Source organism: Mya arenaria, chromosome 6 (genome assembly GCF_026914265.1).
Source record: "Mya arenaria isolate MELC-2E11 chromosome 6, ASM2691426v1".
In the NCBI taxonomy this organism is placed as follows: domain Eukaryota; kingdom Metazoa; phylum Mollusca; class Bivalvia; order Myida; family Myidae; genus Mya; species Mya arenaria.
Window position 1 is genome coordinate 71,280,637 of NC_069127.1, and position 20,414 is coordinate 71,301,050.

At 34.8% G+C, this 20,414-nt stretch overlaps 1 protein-coding gene across 3 annotated transcripts; it reads left to right on the forward strand.

The window, feature by feature from the left end:
* Window positions 1-950: 950 nt before the first annotated feature.
* Window positions 951-14,646, forward strand: LOC128236815 (uncharacterized). Of its 3 annotated transcripts, none has more exons than XM_052951924.1 (10): window positions 951-1,045; window positions 1,423-1,468; window positions 3,416-3,489; window positions 3,986-4,193; window positions 5,146-5,428; window positions 6,054-6,188; window positions 7,451-7,720; window positions 8,217-8,355; window positions 10,454-10,584; window positions 12,690-14,646. In XM_052951924.1, exons 5-10 carry the CDS (start codon window positions 5,404-5,406, stop codon window positions 13,205-13,207), a joined length of 1,218 nt encoding a protein of 405 aa, XP_052807884.1. In that variant the 5' UTR covers window positions 951-1,045; window positions 1,423-1,468; window positions 3,416-3,489; window positions 3,986-4,193; window positions 5,146-5,403; the 3' UTR covers window positions 13,208-14,646. The 3 variants fall into 3 exon arrangements, with proteins under 3 accessions (XP_052807884.1, XP_052807885.1, XP_052807887.1); XM_052951925.1 differs by having other exon boundaries at window positions 4,069-4,193; XM_052951927.1 differs by lacking the exons at window positions 951-1,045; window positions 1,423-1,468 and adding an exon at window positions 1,479-1,996.
* Window positions 14,647-20,414: the final 5,768 nt, after the last annotated feature.

Consider the following 20,414-nt stretch of genomic DNA (forward strand, 5'->3'; position numbering starts at 1 on the left):
TGTCTGTCGCGATAACTTAATATGACCTTTTAGTCAGCACTATAATACATTATTTCTCAAATCGAGGGGCACACGACATACACACAACACAGACAGACAGCACATGCAATTTATTTATCAATAAATGTTTTGGTCACCTTATTAGAACGTAATTGAATATAACTTGATAATACGCAATTTACAACATACGATTCATATTTGTTTATGAATTATTGCGCTATAATTATGGTAGTAGAACCTGATAACAATTTGATAAAAGGAATGGCGTAGTAAAATAATCCAGTTGTCCATAGATATCGACTTACTGGGGCATTTAACTCCTTATGATAAAACATATCCTCATCAATCTATACTCAGCAAAAAAGAAAGAAAACATCTTGTATTTAAAAACAGTGCAATGCTTGTGGGTATAGTGCTAGAATGCTCAGAGCAAAAATGTTGAAGAATTTTAAGTATCTTAGACAAAATAACTAAAGGCTCAAAGAGTGGAGGTAACTCTTAAATTCAGATATAATCTATTCTGAGTGTATAGTGCTGATACGTTATGTACTTGGTCTAATTTATACACATGTAATTGTCCGAAAAGGCAACGTAAATCATGTTGGATTGGTGGTTCTTTTCTGCATAAAATAACATTATTTCTATATAACCTACGCATTTAAAGTAAAGAATGGGAAAAATTTTACATTTTATGAACGTGTTATGCTTAAAACCCGGACCAAAATGAATTAGGGCATTTAAAAATTAAAGAATCGACTGATCTTAAAGATTATGGTCACGGATGTTTTTTCGAGTCTAGGATATCACTTGACAAAAATAGACAAGATTCAAATATCCACAAAATGTTGCCATATTGTTGCCTCTGATAACGATTAGCGGAAATTACTTTTTATTTATTTTATCAAATTTACCACACGTTTTTCCTAGATCCTGTTTTCAACAAAAATGGGCTGAAAACAAGTAGATAAACATTTTAGTTGTATCGATTCTTATTGAATTATAAAACATTCACTTAATTGGTTTGGAATAAATGTGGTTCATAGTGGTAAAGTTTAATACTATAATACAATATTCACTTATAAAGGTGTGAAATATGCTGCCTCGGTTAAAAATGATACTTGTTTGTCAATATGAACTGCATATTTCACAGCTAATGAATACACATACATAAACATAAGAGTGTATACATGCTTATGTTTATGATATAAAAAATGTAACGATATCTTATATATATATATATATATATATATATATATATATATATATATGTATTCTAAATTCCAGATATACTGTTAACTGGAGAATCCATTTATAATCATTTTTTTACATAGTTAAAATTGTTCATTTTATTATTAATCTCTATTGTTTTTCGTTTGCTAAATATAATTTCTTGTATTGTTGTTTTCCAAAATCCTTTTATAGGGGTTGCTGTCCGCTTTGCGGGTATTTTCCACTCAGGGACTATCAGGTGAGTTCATTTAACTGATCTTTAGACCACAGGAGAACTAAGTGTGTTTTATCGGCCGCCACTACACATTATGAAGACAGTGTTATTGTTTCTACATTGCATATTCAATCGATACTCGTTATACCTTTCCCAACTAATTGCATAATGTTAAGGCCACCTTAAAGGAGCTACACACCAGATGGTCCCAATATCGGCAATTACAGTACTTCCTCATAACAAGTCTAGACTTGGCAATGCGAGCTAGTAGGAGGCCGATAATACATCACTTTATATGGTATAAATAATAAACGCAACAATCATGTTGCTGTCTCATCTGTGTTTCCCCGTTTAAAAAGCACATAATGGTTTCCAGGTTTATATCATATATCTTTATGAGTACAAATAAATATAGTCGATTTTTTTAAACTTTCTAGGATTTACGTGGTAGACAATTCTAGTAAATTTCAAATTGGAAAAATGCGAAAAAACTTCGAACGATGCATGTGATGTTAGCGATGGGATACATCCGTAAGAAAGATTCAATTCTTTGTACGTTTTTGACAATTTTCTCTTGTTTTTCTTGCAATTGTATCATCTGGTGTCTAGCCCCTTTTAATGTCGTCATGTTATATTATATACTCCGACCAGAATATTAGTTTGACAGCAAACGTTGAGTTCAAAACGCGTGGCATAGGTGTAATAAAGGTTACCTGAACAAAAAAGGAAAATATACGGTCTCAATTGCTCGAAAAAGAATATAGAAAAAAGCAAACACATCAAGATAGTGTTTGGGGTCTTTTGAATCAGAAGTCCAACAGAAATAAGAGTTTTTATAAAAAAAATACAATGAAAAATATCCTCTTCCATGTTTTGACATAATTTGTTTTCTAAGTATCATTCAAATGGTTTTGATTAAATAAAACAATAAAAACTAAAAGACGGAACTTTTGATCTAGATTTGATGATTTTTTTTCATGCGAGCTAAAATCCTTATAAATAGAGAGTAAAACTATACAGTCAGATGGTTTGGAAGAAGTATACGCTTCATATACAAAATAATTTTATTCCGTTTACTTTTCTTACCGCTATAGTGTGTTAACAATCATACAAACACCACGTACATTTAACGAATTATGTTTAATGCTCTGTATTTTTTCGAAGAATACTTTCCAAAATGTCAATTTGTGTTGAGGTTATTTAAAAAAAGACTTTTTATTCACTCTCGTATGGTCAGACAATTGCGTTGTTCCGCGAAAGCAGAGGCTGTGTTAAAGGATAATTCTAAAATGATAAGTGTATGTTCATTCCTCCTCGTCAGGTTAAATTTGAAGGAATGGTTGACTTTGAATCTGTTGATATATTCTTTTACAAAATGGGTCAATAAAGTAAACAAATATGTTTTAAAGTATATTAAGTTTAACTGAATACGTGTTAAACGCATAAAGTAATCAATAAACAATACGGGATAAATAAAAGTACATGCAACAGGAGAAATAAAAAAAATGCTACTTGTCGATTTTTATTATTGCTGTACCCTTGTGAAATAAATTGTCGTACCAATTGCAATAACGAAACTGAATCAACTTACAATCAGCACTGAATGAATATATTTCAATGAGATATTGGGGGTTTTCTTGATGTATAGCGCCATTTCCTAACAGTTGAACCATCTAATAGTTGTGTTATTTATGTTTGATGCCCCGTCGCGTCATTTGTCTTTTTACTCCTTATATAAAACAGGGGTTGAATCAAATGGAGGGCATGCAGATGAGAAGACAAGTACAGATGTTAGGAATCACGGAGTAGCTTAAGTGTCAATTGCCTAAGTTTTATTCTATGATGATTCTTCTTTATTCAATCCGGTAATGATTTATGCTTGACGTATAGGTCATTTATGATTTCATAAATTTAAAAAATGCATAATAGTCCGTATCATTTTAACACGTGTTCTACTTATTAACTATACAGAAATTGCTGGTTCCGATTCGATTGTGATTCACTGGAATGGATCTGAAATTCCTGGTTACTCCGAGGACATACAGGTTATTATACGTTAACTTTAACATTGAATATTGCTTATAAACACGTGTGAATGTTGGAACACTATGTGAGGTTTATATTTCAAAAACCGGTGTTACTTTCAGATATATCTTCTAGTTCGATCGTTCATTGGACGAATATAAAAAAGTTGCACTATTTTGGACTAAAACTGTCAAAAGGGTTTGAGCGAGGGGGGGCAAGTCAAAAGGTTAACCCCCTTAGTTACGCCCCCCCCCCAAACGTTCAACCCTGGACCGCCCCTGGTATATGTCTTTTATTGGGTGTCCTGTAGACCAAGTGCTATTAAAATTTAGTTAAGTACAATCGATATTATGAAAACGTTGATTTCAGTATTTATAGATAAATACTTCAGTTCTACATTTGTTTTTGTATTCAAAGTAGACTTATAAACATGAATGTGAAATAATTCTGCAATGCTGAACATACTTTAAAAAGCACGCAGGCAGACACTCACACTGAACGCAAATATACTTTCAGGGCTACAGCATATCTTGCCAGTTAAGGTCAGACAGGAAAGGAAAGCATGTGGTTGTTAACAGGAAATATTTTACTTTCCCTAGTGACTCAAAGATGGCCACTATTAGCGGGCTGTATCCAGGCACTGCCTATCATATTGGCATCGCAGCCTTCAACAAAACTGGGTATACTCCATCGGTCATTGTTCTGACTGTAAATACCCTGCCAGGTATGTAGTACACCTGCACTTAGCAGCGTTTCTAAGAATATTGACATTAACATTCTTGTTTCTTAATGTTTAAATCATCAAAAGCTGTGAAATTTGAAAGCGATAATTTGGTTGGTTTGTCCTAATTATGCTTGATACGGGATTTAAATTGGTTACTGGTTCATTCACTGCGCGTGCAAAAAGCATGTTCAGCATCTGCTAATTTTGTCTGTATTCGTTTTAGCATTCATTTATTAAATTTGGAAATAAAACCCATTAAGTATTGGAAGTTTCTTTTCATGTTTCCTGAAAGATAATCTCACCACAAAGAATGTGTCCAGGTATATGAAACTTATTTAATAAAATTGTTCAACTTGGACAATTCATAAGAAGGAAATTGCATTTTGAACGACTTCTGAAACTAGCTGGTATACAAACAAACGTTGACAACCAGATCTGCAAGTATATACGCATTAATTACAACCATTTAATCATTGAATGTATTGGTATTGTGGTTCATCGGTGTATGAAAACATTATAAAATGTTCATTGTTGATTTCAATATTTGTTGTCCGGGACAAGGATTGCGATTACAAGCATCTTCCAGGGGTAGTTATATCCAACCCAAGGGCTCTGAATTGAACGGGATTTCAGCATATACTTATCTATGGATACGTATAAATTTGCGCGATTTTCAGATTTTGAAATTTTATTCCAGAATATAAATATGGTAATAAACCAAGTCGTAAAGAATACGTGACTAAGGACAGAAAAGAAAGTCAGGGCGTATATCCATTACCTGAAAAACGATATAGTATATATTCCATGAATCAAATGGCCTGAAATCGAGGTCTGGATGGGGAGACAAGTATATCAGAGCACATGAAATATGCTTTGTTTAAATATTGAACTCTTTTGCTTAGACGCGATTAATAACTTAGCAAGTTAAAACATTTTCATATTCTTCTTTAAGATCCACTTCAACCGAAGCATTTCCAAGCTAAATCTGTTTCTCCGACTGTAATCGAAGCCGCATGGAATTCTCCTGAAAGTGACGTCGACAGCTATAGACTGCAATACATAAATGCAGATAAAAATTTGATTTATTTTGAAACGCTTTATCCCCCCCCCCGCCGGTTACTTCCTACTTTCGGAGCTAACACGTGATACGGTATACAAGATTCAGCTTTCTGCCACCAGCAAATCGAACAAGACTGCAAGAAGCGTTCCTATGTATGAAAAAACTCTGGAATACTGTAAGAACAAGTTCTTGTTATTACACAAAGGAATATTTTCTTAACAATAACTTTTAACTAGACCCTTACATATTTGGTTTCGCATTGCCTAATTTGCTAAACTGAATAAAAATGACGCAAATTATAGAAGACACATCTACATTTACATCTACATCTACATGTACAATCTACGTCAAAGAAGATTATAAAACAAATCCAGCTAATACGCAAATATATCAACAAAAGATTGGCATCAATTCTAAAAATAGCAAATACTATATTCTAATGTTTTCATCAATAGGGCAATGTCATACCAGCTATGTCATAAGTCAAGTAAAATAAATTAACTTTAGTGTATGCATTCGGACATAAACCGTTTAGCCGTCGCATGCAAATGCACGGGCCCTTGAAATACGTGGCAAAATTCACAGGCGTAGCATACTACATAACTGGCATCTAAATATGGTAACGGCCAGTCTCATTTCCTGTCATCATTCAACTCTGTCGTCATGAATATTTTTAAAAAAGTGTCTTATGATTCATTTAGCCTAACAGTTAAAATTTGTAACAGTATATCATTTGGTATCATGTGCTTTATATTGTGTACCTGACTATATGTTTATATTTGGCTTTTGTCATTCAACAGCTCGAGAGGAGTGCGAGAGACGGGAGAAGTTTTACTGTGAACAGTATGGTAGATGCATAAGCAGGCTTTTGATGTGCAACAGAAATGACGATTGCCCGGGAAAAGAGGATGAAACATGGGCATTATGTTATGAGGGTATATGGGCAAACTCGTTTTGGTTTTAATTTGGAAAATATTAAGTTTAAAAGTGTTTATCCCCTCCCGGTTATGTTTAAAGTTGTTTGTTACATAGCATACCCAGGACCCAAATTTAACTGTCTACCTAGACGCTGTATTAAGGCCAAAAAAATACTTGTGTTTCCGGTTACCCGACCGATCCTATCTTTTCCTCGCCGACCCTAATCTTTTTTCTTTGACATAAAAGTAAAAAAATAAATATTAACAAATTTAGTTAATAATTGACTGTTTGGGTAGAACATTATCACAGATTTGCAGAAATTGAAGTGCTTGATTTGTTGTAAAAACCGATCGCGACTTATAAACGAGTATTGTATACAAAAGACACCAGTTTTAATGGGCAAAATTGGCGGGGAAATACGGTAGTCGAAGGTAAGGAAATTATTTCAGACATTAAACAACGCTGTTCTTCTCTTCTTTTTGTAAATAATTAAACGCTTAGATATAACATAATTGATCTGATTCAACAGAAAATTGAACGATATGGAAACTGCAAAAAAAAACAAAAAACTATGTCATAAGGCATTGTTGAAGCTCATGAATCGTCAGTGGTGGAAAACGTGTGTTTGCATTGCTTCAACAATGCATAAGGACAGAGTTTATTAAGTGTCTAGAGAAACAATTGAGCCTGGGTATTGGGTGTTGCTATGTAACATGTTGTGATGATTCATATATAATAACAGTGTGTGATAATCACTTAATACTTGCTCCTCATTTTTGAATTGCCTGAAAAATTGTTTACCAAATTCTATGCTAACATTTGATCGATTTTTTGTTTAACTGGAAATAAAAATGACAAGGATTTATAACGCTTATCATAGACTCATTTCTTTGAAATAATTAGTAGGGTCAAATACAGTGACGCTTATCACAATCGTACTTGGGGTGTACCTAATAAGTGTGAGGTTGAGCACATTAACTTATTTAACCCCAGTTAATTTACATTTTGCTGACCGTTCTAAGGCGCTACCCATCAATCCCTGATAAACACCCCTAGTTCATATAATTATTATATATGCTGTCTGTTGTTTGTGTTTATGTTCAAGCTTTCGACTACTGGACATGTTTTTGTAGGTTTTTAATATACATATTGATGCAATAAAATGTATGAATTAGCTATACCAGTAAATGTGTAGATTCAAAAGAGTATTAAATAAGGTTTAGAGCCAAATCAATTGTATGAATATTTAACTTCAATATACATTGTTATAATATTACAGAAAAAGAGACGTGCGAGCGAAAGGGAAAATTTCGCTGCAACATAACCGACACCTGTGTCAGCTTGTCATACTTGTGCAACGGATTAAAACAATGCCCAATTTTCATTACAGCACAAAATTTATGTGAGAGTCGAGGACACTTCTTTTGTTCTTCGAGTCAGATGTGCTTGTCAATAGACAAAGTTTGTGATCATGTTGCCGATTGTGCAGAAGAAGAGGATGAGTCGGCCAAATCGTGTCGTACTCCTACTCCCACGCCCACTACAACAAGTAGGTAGAAGTAGTAGTAGGAAGTAGAAACAGTAGTAGAAATAGTAGTAGTTGTATTAGAAGTAGTAGTAGTAGTAGTAGTAGTAGTGGTAGTGGTAGTGGTAGTGGTAGTGGTAGTGGTAGTGGTAGTAGTAGTAGTAGAAGTAGTAGTAGTAGTAGTAGTAGTAGTAGTAGTTGTAGTAGTAGTAGTAGTAGTAGTAGTAGTAGTAGTAGTAGTAGTAGTAGCAGTAGCAGTAGTAGAAGTAGTAGTAGTGAAAGAAGTTCTAGTAGTAGAATAATTAGTAGTGGTAGCAGCAGCAGCAGCAGCAATAGCAGTAGCAGTAGTAAAAACGCTTAAAAGAAAAATGTCTAAATAGACGCCAACGAAGTTGGAGCGGGCTTTTATTGGGAGGTATTTTGGTAATTGCGATGTTTTCCTTTCTATTGTATCAAATTGTTAAAACATGCCTCACCATACGTTTTTTTCCGTTTGTTACAATATGATGTTTCCTTTTAGAACTTTCAGAAAACTTGGTCCCAGATCTAAAAGGAGACAAAAACAACAACAATGTCGTCCTCATTGTTTTGTCAACGGTACTTCCAGTGTTGTTTGTAACCATATTGGTTTTGGGATCGTACTTTTATATCAAGAAAGCGTAAGTTTTACAAAGCATGTACTTCGTTCTTTGGTAATATCAGCTAACAATATACGTAAATGTATTCATGCTACTGAGTCTATTCGTAATAATCACTATACGCAGAATAGTGAAGTTTCAAGTGCTTAGAAAATCAGGTTCTTATGAGTGTTTCGTAGACATTTATTTACGCTTGAATTCATACATTTATTTTAAATAAACACATTTTCTAAGATATTCATACATATGCTATAGGCCTCGGCCAATTTCTCATTTGTCCTTTCTTGAACTATAGCAAATAAATTTGACTACTTACCGATAAGCCATTTAACGGGTGTGTATATACAATTAAATGAATAATTTGGAATAGTCGATATTTGTAGATGAACACAAACGAAGCTGATTAATCACAATGACATAATCTTTTTTGTGGACTATTTAGTTTTTAGTTCAAAAAGCATTGTAGACTCTTACTGAGAAAGATTAACTACATGCTTACGTTATCTGCTGCATCACGAAGAACCTTATATACATAATACCATTTTATGAAAACCATGCATTTCAAACTATAAACTCTTAAAGTAATTTTGAAACTTTAACTTTTATATTTTTTTAAGTTCAAAATTAAAGTCATTAAGTTCGAACAATATATGTCATCGTTCAAGTCAAGACTTTATTCAATCATAAACATTAAGGCATTTTAAAACACGTTTTATGTTTAATCATTAATATTAGTCGTAGTTAGCCTTGAATAACGCGGTATCGTTTCGACGTTTGCACAAAATGAATACCTTTTTTTGTTTTGTTGGTAATAAACATGTTTTGGTTTGATATCGGTTTCACGAACTATGTGTTTGTTGTTACACTTTTAAATAAAACTACTTGTGAAACTATCGAAACCCTCTCCGATGTCGGTTCTTTCCTTTTGAAAACGAATTCACTTTGAAAAAAAAGCACATGGCGGCCAGTGATCCAACACGTGTGTTGAAACATCATTAAGCTAAACAGGCAAACGTCCATCTGCGTAATCATTGTTTTGTAGAAATTCAGAAATAATGGCTGCACACTGAAGCTCCATCATGTTGTTGAAACTTTGCACAAAACAATGTAGTTGTTAATTCAAGAAAAACTTCCAAACCGCCGAAACCTAAAAGTATCTTTAAAAACGCCCTAATACTGCTTACTACTGTTAAATTAGCATGCAACTGCTATACTCATTCCTTTATTATGAAGTCAGCTTAATACGTAAACAATAATAGCATGTTAGTAAAACGTCTTTATAAAATAAAATAAAAACATCAGTCTTAAGCGTTTGTGACATTAATTTAAGATTGCAAAATCAATGTTATATGTTTCGCAGTATATCATGATACACGTCCCCCCTAGCGCGATATATATCGCAATACTTTTTGTGAGTGTCGTAACACTCCAAATTGTACACATTGTACAAATTGCCCATATTTTGTTCCATGTAAATTCACGCGAGAGAATATTCTTTAAGTTGTTTTCACATAGCATTTTCTTATTGTTTAACACTTTTGTTGTATATCCTTAAGTTTAAGATCCGCACATGTGTGTCCACAAGTTGAGATAAAAAAAAAAATTGAAAAGATTCACCCCATATACCCCTTCGCTGTTCTTTTTGGATGTTAATATCATATTTGGTTTCCATCTAGTATACGCAAATTTCTGGCACCATGCATGCCGCACTTCACATAAGCAGTTATAGATTTTAGGATAAAATGCAATTTCACTTCTTGTAACAATAATATAAATACATAAAATCATAGTTTTAAGGAAAGGGCATACGTTGCAAAAAGTTGTGTTAGTCTGAAAATGGCGGAATACACTTTACGACGGGCAGGAAAGGAAAAAAACAACGTATACGACTTTTGTGACTTCAGTTCAAAAAACGATTCCGTCACGAACATGAACATCATTTGAGAGATGTGATACGGGTCTGTGCAAAACTTACAAAAGGGCTGCTTAATTGAACACATGATTTAAAAGTATGCGTGTCAGGTTTCCCTGGTCTTGTTGTATTAAATTTGAATAATCTTCATGAAAATCGTCTTACGAAAACATTAGTACCTTGCCTTGTTTGTGCTCACCTTAACAGACGGTCCCTATGCCCCATGATGAGACCAGCGACCGTGTCCCAATCAGAAAGAACTGCTATGTTTACCCGTAGGGCAGCCTCATCCATTCGCAGAACCAGGAGCGAAGTCATCTACATGGACATTGACGAAGGTATTCACGAACCATATATGTATAAGTATATATATATATTTATTATATGCCTATCAATTTCCTTTTCTATATCCAACAGTGAAAATACAGCATGCCGTATTGAAAACCCGTATCACCATACTGTCGTTTTCTGATTCCGTATCATGCGAGTACCGTGTCTATACACAACTTTCTCTGAACTACTTTCGCGTTGCTAAAAATAGCTTGACAAAAAATGGTAAAACCTGTCAACTTTTAAAAACATAAAATGATCTAACTTTACTCACGCTCCAGAAGCAAGTCAATATTCAGGAACATAGTTCTTATGTTCTTCAAAGAACCATGAGGATAAGGACGAAGCACAGAACACTTCCAATCTATCTAGACAGCTACTTCAGTGAACTAGTTGTTTGCCATTTCGAAGTTCATAAATTGTTGCATTATCCATGTTTATAATCATTAATATGAGCAGCTCGCCAATACAAAGAAGAATGCGAATTCGCGTCATCGATAGAATAAGCGATTGACTCACGAACTTCCCTCAATTCTGCATATTATGATCGTCAAAAAAAATCCCACGAATATTTACTTTGTTAAAAATGGCCGCGTTACGTCTACAGGAAATGACGATTAGTGTATACTCGAAAAAAGTACCGGGTTTTTTTGTTGTTGTTTTTGTGATTTGACATTTAATAAATGTTTTCGTATAAGCACTTTGTTAATTTTGCTAAAACATAAAATAGTATGTTCTTATTTTGCTCAATAAAGTGAATTCTGTAACTTCTGAGTTCGGTTCGGTGTAGTAGCCTCCCTTGAGTTCATTACACAAAACTACTACCATTTGACAGAATATGGCGTTAAATTTAAATCAAATTGAATCCGAAAAATATATATATATATTAGTTTGAATTCAGTTGTTTATAATTATTAAATTATCGTTAACAATAAATGTGGCCCCTAGATGTAGTAATACATATTAATACATGCGTTACTATATAACACATTTGTATAGTGTTTTTGCGATTATATGCATGACTCGTCGATTTTCAGATTTGCGACCTCGGCCCTTATCGAGTATTAGGTTTGCCTGGTGTTGTTGTATTAAATTTCTATAATCATAAACATCGACTGACACCAATATTAGTACCTTGCCTTGTCTGTTCTCATATTTACAGACGGGGTCCATATATATGCTTTATGCCTGTGTAACGTTCGCATGTGAATTAAGTTTTTAATTCAGGATAGCGACAGGCAAAATAATGGGGTGCAGTATTAACCATATAATCGCATTTTTTTACCCGTTCAAAAAGTACAACTATTGAAGTTTTAAAGGAGAAAAACGTGGACAAAGTTCAGGAAAGTATGTCAGTGATCTTTAATCATTGTATTCTTAAAGGAGAGTTGGGTTTTTTTGTTTAGCATTTATATCGAAATAAAATTGTACTCCCTTAAATTGTATAGACTAAAGATCATTTCGACATGAAGAATAAGAAGTATTTGTTTGCGTTAGAACAAAAAGTTTTTTCTGCTTGCTACAAGTTTGTTTTATTAAGGAAATTGTGAATTATAAAATGTAAAAAAGACTGTCAGTGAGTACAGAAAAATAACCGGATATGACTTGTGCAATGTCATGGCAGCAATAATAGAGCAGACGTTAATTAAAAATGGAATCGATGGAAAAATACATTTGCAGCACACTAAAGTTTTCTGTTACCGAATAGATCTCCTCTCAAAACGAATTTGAACTTTAATTTTTGAGTAAGTTAACTTAGTGCCATCAAGACTTAAAGTAATAGAAATGCAACTGCAGTTGTGGTAAACTTTACAAAAGTATAGTAAACTTAAAAAGGACGAAAACAATATTCATTCGACTACATCTAGGGCCGTTATGAGACACTCCGGCCTATTATTAACGGCCTGGCTCCACACAGTTTTAACCTCTTACTATATAAAAAAACTGGGTCCGCACCTGAACTTCGTTCGCATGAATCTATTGCTTGCTTTGTTGTTCATTGATTGTTTAATTCTGCACACATTTTAGTCCTTATATGCACTTCAACAAAACCCATACAAAAGGAAAACTTGAATACTATTTATAACAAAGGATTATATGGTGCTTTTCGCAGATGTTGGAGGAATGTATCCATGCCATCGTGAGGAAAAACATGAATATGATAAAGTCAACGACAGACCACCTTGCGCCTGCTTGAAATGTGTTCGTGAGAGGGTTACTCCAATGCTTCGGAGTCATAGCGTAAGGACTCGCATTGAACCTCTCCCAACTGGAAGTCTCTACAGGAGGACGTTGAAAGTTGAAAACAATATTCCGACGGTAGGAATTAACAAAAATGGAGAGGATAAAACAATACCCCTTTACTTGGATTTGGACGCAGGAAACGATAAATTAAAAGACTTTGATGTAAACAGGACTGAATCTGAAAACGGAAAAGAGAAAGACGAGGAAGTAGTCAATGTAACTTCGCAGATAGCTCGATCTGAGAATAAGGATGGAAGCGACGTCAAAAATACATCAAACGATTACTTGCATCCGATTGCGTCGACTAACTCAAATACACTAACACGTCCCAAGACAAACTTAAGTGGCGAAAGGAAGCAACCGCGCCCAAAGACTATACATATTTAAAACTAACTGATATCAGCATTTACAAAGATTATATCTAAAAAAATAAGCAAGAATCCTTGGCGCTGAGTCTCATTAGTTTCCCAGATATTGAAATAAAACGAAGAACCATTAATAAAGCAAATGAATAAGTGATCAAAAGTGCAAGTATCTATACCAAGAGTCAATATGTACAACCATGTGTAAACAGTAACTCGTTTAAGATAGAATCCTTAATTCAAGAAACAACACGACATCTACAAGGACTCCCCTTCCTCTCGCAACTGTGTAGAGCTTCCTTCAGTTGATTAAAGACGGACCAATGGATGAAATGTTTCATTACTGCATTTAGACGAAATGTCATGTTCGACTCTCGTGGATTATTGCACAATTCAACAAGAAAAATATTCACTCGAGTCGAATACAACAACCCAGATTAAAACGTAGTACAAATAACCCTATTATGTAATGCTATGAAAGGTTTGTTCTTAAACTGAATTAACCAATGGACCATGCTACATTAAATTGCGAACATTCGACTGTGTATTGTGTGGCAAAACGTGTTACCAAAGCTACGACTATTTTTCTTACTTGCTGGATACTGTCTAATTTGAAACAATTTCAGCTGATATTTCTCTTTTGTTACCTGTGTTAACTATTCTTGTCAGTGTGACTCTTGTTATTTGCTGTACGTCTGTGAAACAAGTGAACTCAATGTGTGTCGTTGTTTTGATAAAAACAATTTTAATATTGCAAGTTTATTTAATTCGTTTTTGATTAATTCGTGAGAATATAAACTACTAGTATTTATTTTTTAAATAATATTGTTTTATCGATTTAGATTGGATTTTACGCGGTCAAATAAAAAGTGATAAATTGGCGTTTTGAATGGTGGGGGACTAAAACATGTCTTTACAATTAAATTGAAAATACCCACGCCAATACCGCTGGGGTATCAGCCGATCACTGCCATAAATAACCTCCAATCCAGCAATTCAAATTTTCAACAAGCGGGTTAAAGTTCAAGTCGGAATAAAGACAAGGGACCTTTAGCCTTACCAGCCCCCACCCAACAACCTCAAACTATGTAAAAACCGGTTACTGATATTCGAAAATTCACTTGTAATATGTTACTGTTGTATATAGATCTTATAAATATATACATGTTATGTGCGTGTACTACTTAATGATTTGGTTATGTATTGAATTACGATATAAACGTAATAATCTGAAATCTTATTTTTGGCACTCTTTATGAATATTCTGAACGCTACACCCGCGTTATCAATTAAAGTCTTATTTAACCTTTCTATACGATAATGTATCTTTACTTGACACGTGAACATCCCCTTTATTTAGTATTAAACATATTGTTGTATTATGTTGTATAAAACAGTGTATATATTGTGAAACTTGTTTGTTTTGGAGTGACTTTGTATTTTGTACGAATCGAAATAAATACTTCTGTCTGTCTGTCTGTTTCTTAAGTTGAGTTGATAAAATCCCTTTTAGAAAAATAATTGCGTCTTTTACTTTGATGTCTATTTTTACTCACCTGTTACCAGCCGATTAGTATAACTACATCTTTGAAGCGTATAATCAAAATTGATACCAATTATTTAAAACATATCTAGCATTGTAGACAATGTTTGCTAAGGTATACCTTTTTCAAATAGCATAAAAATGCACGAGTTAACTCAGAAGAAGGAGGATTGTGGATATTGGCCATCGAGTCTTTATACGTTTCAACTAAATGAAGAACGGTACTAAGATAGTATCTGCACTACATTTAAAAATTGGACGATGACGATGATATCCGGTTATATATATAAAGCAGTTTCATCCAGATATCTGGTCATTTATCGACAGACATCATGCACGTTCGGATAATTGACGGACATCTTGTATAAACTGTTCAAAGTCCAGTTTATATGGTTTAACCAACGTCTTCATATTATGTTTCTAGACGCTAAACTATGAACACTAGGAATCAAGACTGTTCACGTTACACCACAGTATGTATTTATTATACAAACTTACACATCACACTATCTTAACTGTTGATTTATAAAAGGCTACACATGTTAATTGATAATGTCTATTTATGAATAAAATTAATCTTAAGGTTTGGCAGAGGAAGGCACGGCTTTTTAAGGACAGCGGGAGACTGGGTCGTAACTTGACAATATATGTCATCCCTTTCACAAATGTTCACAAAGTCACGAATGTTTACAAAGTCACAAATGTTCACAAAGTCACGAATGTTCACAAAGTCACGAATGTTCACAAAGTCACAAATGTTCACAAAGTCACAAATGTTCATAAAGTCACAAATGTTCACAAAGTCACGAATGTTCACAAAGTCACAAATGTTCACAAATGTTCACAAAGTCACGAATGTTCATAAAGTCATGAATGTTCACAAAGTCACAAATTTTCACAAAGTCACGAATGTTAACAAAGTCACGAATGTTCACAAAGTCACGAATGTTCACAAAGTCACAAATGTTCACAAAGTCACGAATGTTCACAAGTCATAAATGTTCACAAAAGCACGAATGTTCACCACAAAGTCACGAATGTTCACAAAGTCACAAATGTTCACAAAGTCACGAATGTTTACAAAGTCACAAATGTTCACAAAGTCACAAATGTTCACAATGTCACGAATGTTCACAAAGTCACGAATGTTCACAAAGTCACGAATGTTCGCAAAGTCACAAATGTTCACAAAGTCACGAATGTTTACAAAGTCACGAATGTTCAAAAAGTCACGAATGTTCACAAAGTCACGAATATTCACAAAGTCACAAATGTTCACAAAGTCACGAATGTTTACAAAGTCACGAATGTTCACAAAGTCACAAATGTTCACAAAGCCACGAATGTTTACAAAGTCACGAATGTTTACAAAGTCACGAATGTTCACAAAGTCACGAATGTTTACAAAGTCACGAATGTTCACAAAGTCACGAATGTTTACAAAGTCACGAATGTTTACAAAGTCACAAATGTTTACAAAGTCACGAATGTTCGCAAAGTCACGAATGTTTACAAAGTCACGAATGTTCACAAAGTCACAAATGTTCACAAAGTCACGAACGTTCACAAAGTCACGAATGTTCACAAAGTCACGAATGTTAACAAAGTCACGAATGTTCACAAAGTCACGAATGTTCACAAAGTCACAAATGTTCACAAAGTCACGAATGTTCACAAGTCATAAATGTTCACAAAAGCACGAATGTTCACCACAAAGTCACGAATGTTCACAAAGTCACAAATGTTCACAAAGTCACGAATGTTTACAAAGTCACAAATGTTCACAAAGTCACAAATGTTCACAACGTCACGAATGTTCACAAAGTCACGAATGTTCACAAAGTCACGAATGTTCGCAAAGTCACAAATGTTCACAAAGTCACGAATGTTTACAAAGTCACGAATGTTCAAAAAGTCACGAATGTTCACAAAGTCACGAATATTCACAAAGTCACAAATGTTCACAAAGTCACGAATGTTTACAAAGTCACGAATGTTCACAAAGTCACAAATGTTCACAAAGCCACGAATGTTTACAAAGTCACGAATGTTTACAAAGTCACGAATGTTCACAAAGTCACGAATGTTTACAAAGTCACGAATGTTCACAAAGTCACGAATGTTTACAAAGTCACGAATGTTTACAAAGTCACAAATGTTTACAAAGTCACGAATGTTCGCAAAGTCACGAATGTTTACAAAGTCACGAATGTTCACAAAGTCACAAATGTTCACAAAGTCACGAACGTTCACAAAGTCACGAATGTTCACAAAGTCACGAATGTTTACAAAGTCACGAATGTTTACAAAATACGCAACCGATCACAAAGTCACAAACGTATTGAAACTTAGAATCACCGTCCGCAGCTGACCCTGGTTATCAGCGGTACCGGACTGCGTAAGGCGGTTTCCTAATTATGTAAAATGTTTTGGCACATCGAAGCCGCCATATGGAGCCCGTAGGTATCCACCGCCGAAAAGGTTAATCTAGGAACGTAAGGGATCCAGGAACACCCCACAAAATACCTTTTGGGCGGTCGATATGCCAAAACGCCGTGCATTGGGGAAAAAAGTTCAAGTTTAGTGTAGCCATAAATGCATTTGTTAGGTTTAAAGTACTTCAAACATTCGAAAGCAGGCGAGCCAAGATGTATGACTTCGTACAAGCTGCTGAAATGTCATTTAAAGCAAGTCTGAGACTAGAAAGGTCAGACAAAAATGTTAAATACTAGCCATCAGATTCCAATAAGAGTTGCAGCATAGCTATTCACCCTTATGCGGACGGATTACATGGCTTTCACGTCGATCGAAAATCGCCAAACTTTACGCGGTAGCATTTGAGACCAAATGAACTTAGTTCTGGGCAGCTGCTGTTTCCTGAATTCCAACAGATTATCAACTCGGACATAATATCGAAAGTTTGCTCCCGACCTATATCATTAGCACCGCAATTTACTAAAAGGGCGAACCCGATTGTTTAGCAAAAAAGACCAAACATATTTGACTTGATTAAGGGACATTCCCCCGTATGCCTGCCAGACGATTTCAACGTTTTTGGGGCGGAGATTAGACCTGCCTGCCCGCAAACTTTACCTTGGTATAAGTGTTAATATGATCGATAGACCGATACACCAGACTAAAATAAAGAGTAATAGGGGAGCCCATTAAAATAATGCTATAGCTGATCATTTGACGATTTGCAATACACAAGAACTTAAACTTTAATCGTTTATGCTGACTATGTTAAAATGGGTCAAACCTTAGTCAGCTATGGCCAAATCCTGATAGTTCATTGTAATGAATTGATAACAGATCGGGGACATTAACCAGATTGGGGCGAATGTATCTGCGGACGGCCTGTGAGCGCCATCGACCGGCCCTCTGTGTCTGCTCAGCAGACATAACCTTAATAGATGCTGTGGTGGCCGCACCAATCCTAAACATATGAGAATTGAACCGCGTAGTCAAGACATGCCACTCCCGATGCCTTTTTGAGCACCGATTTGAAATGATACCTAGTGACAGGGTAATCATCGGAATGGCAGAATAGGGGTCCTTGAACTTTGGGCGCACTCGCAGATACTGCACGAGAGAGCTTACGGGACAAACCATGTCTTTAGAACATTTTATGCTTATTGTTTCCGGAACACCATGCTGGGTTGTTTTTGAATGACGGAATGTAATGTTAAGTGTACCTTCTCAAACGCGACGTCATTTATAAAAAAAAATATTATGTTGACGATTCCTTATCCAGAAGAATCCAACAAATATAATAATAAAGGCTGTAGAAAAGGGGAAGATTCATATCTATTGGTGCAAACAATGGATAACTTCGAACGTGGAATTCTTAAAATAGGTGGTGTGATGGGCATGCGTATGTCTTTTCCCGCTCGTTGACGGTGGTAGCCTTTAAGGAGTTTTATCACTTTAAACTGAGTTGACGGATCTAGTGCCCCCATCCTTTTGCCCTTATAACCGATTGCTGTAACATATAATCGTGCAGTGACCGGAGCGCTTGACTGAAGTTACATAAATGATATGAAGAGTACTATGTTCCAAACTCGCAAAACTTTGCCAGACCCTGTGCATACGTGTTATGGGCTTTAGCCCAGTTTAAGAGTCTTTAAGCTTCGGCGAGTAAATGAGGGTGAGGAATTTCGCAAGTAAAACTTCCGGAAATGGGCCTTACGTGTTATCGAATTGTATTTCTTTGGTTGGCATGTAACGCGCTCTAAAAACAATGTCATGGGCCATGATTTGCAGAATTAAAGGGCGGAGAAGGTGCACCACGCGCTTTGAATTTGATGACTGTTAAGTATTTTCACTAGGCCCATATTGTCAGATTACATGATCAACTACTCGTCTTTTAGCGGAGAGACGAGGGGCCGAAATGTATAAGGCTGTCCAAACTGGAACTAGCTCTAAAATGGTATGGCCTTTTAATAATACAAAAAAAACAATTTGACCCTGCAGTGCGCTGACCATTGAAAGGAAGTCAACGCCCCTGCATGTAGCATGCCGCGCCTAAACCGTTGGCCCCGGCGCTTTCATTCCAGCATTCTAAGATATCATATACACAGACTTAAGGCATGTGAACAATGACGTTAAATGAGTTTAAATTAATTAGTGCCGGATAACTATCATGGTGAAAAAGAATGATAAATAAAGAATAGTGTTCTTCGTTGTAAGTTATATTATTATTATTATCATCAATGTTTCAATATTTACTTTTATCCTATCTGACTCATAACTGTGTGATTTGTTATGCCTTGTGAACCCATAATAGTTTCTGTAAATATGAATGGGTTTTGTCTGAAGAAGAAAATAAGGTTAAAATGTTTTACAAAAACATATTGCTGGACGTCAAAAATTGCAAATGAGTCATTTTAGTCCGTTGTTATAAAGAGCAAATATTCAAAAACTGAAATAAATATATGTCTAAGTAACTGTCGGGCATTTTATTTTCATATAAATATCAAATAAACAAAAATATTCAAATGATACCAAAATTGAATTGGTATCAAAATTGAATTTTTTAATAGGATTAATTTGAGCTTTCAAAAAACAAGCTTATTTGTTGGTTGGTTTCCCATGGTGTTTTTGTGTATTGTGTATTTTGCTGGTTGTCTTTTTTTAGATTCTGTTGATTTGTTTCATTTCATATTATCATCCCTCCACCAGGACTTTTAAAATATGTGTCCCATCATTTCTTCTGTTTTTACTTTTTATAATGTGCCTTCATTTCAGCTTATAAAAGCTACTCACTAAGTTTGCATAACAATCTAGAACTGTATTTCATCAAAACCATTTCGTTCTTTCTAGTAATTTCTGAAAGAAAACTTGTCCGTACCCTTACAACAAATATTTCCTAAATAATTTTAAATCAAGATCAGGCATTAAGAATGAGGGTTACTTTTTTCTAGTAAAGAGTTTCTAGTCAAAAAAACGAGTTTCTAATGTGAGTTTTCCGTTCATTATAGCGAGTTTCGCAATTAGAACAGGTGTATCGGGACAGAAAAATAAGTTTCCAGTAAGAAAAGTTCCATTTCGAGCTGAAAAAGTGAGCGTACAGGGTTTAATCTGAAAAGCAGGAAGTGGTAAGTCATCAGCACATTTCAAACAACCCAATTGCGTTCATAACACGATAATGACATCAATCCTGCAATAATTCCTTAAAAAAAAACTTAAG

Bases quoted from the DNA above. Each gene is read 5' to 3' on its own strand.
- LOC128236815 (XM_052951924.1), top strand. From the start codon at position 5,404: ATGTATGAAAAAACTCTGGAATACT. The intron at 8,356-10,453 runs GTAAGTTTTACA...TCACCTTAACAG, and splicing joins TACTTTTATATCAAGAAAGC to ACGGTCCCTATGCCCCATGA. The intron at 10,585-12,689 runs GTATTCACGAAC...TGCTTTTCGCAG, and splicing joins CTACATGGACATTGACGAAG to ATGTTGGAGGAATGTATCCA.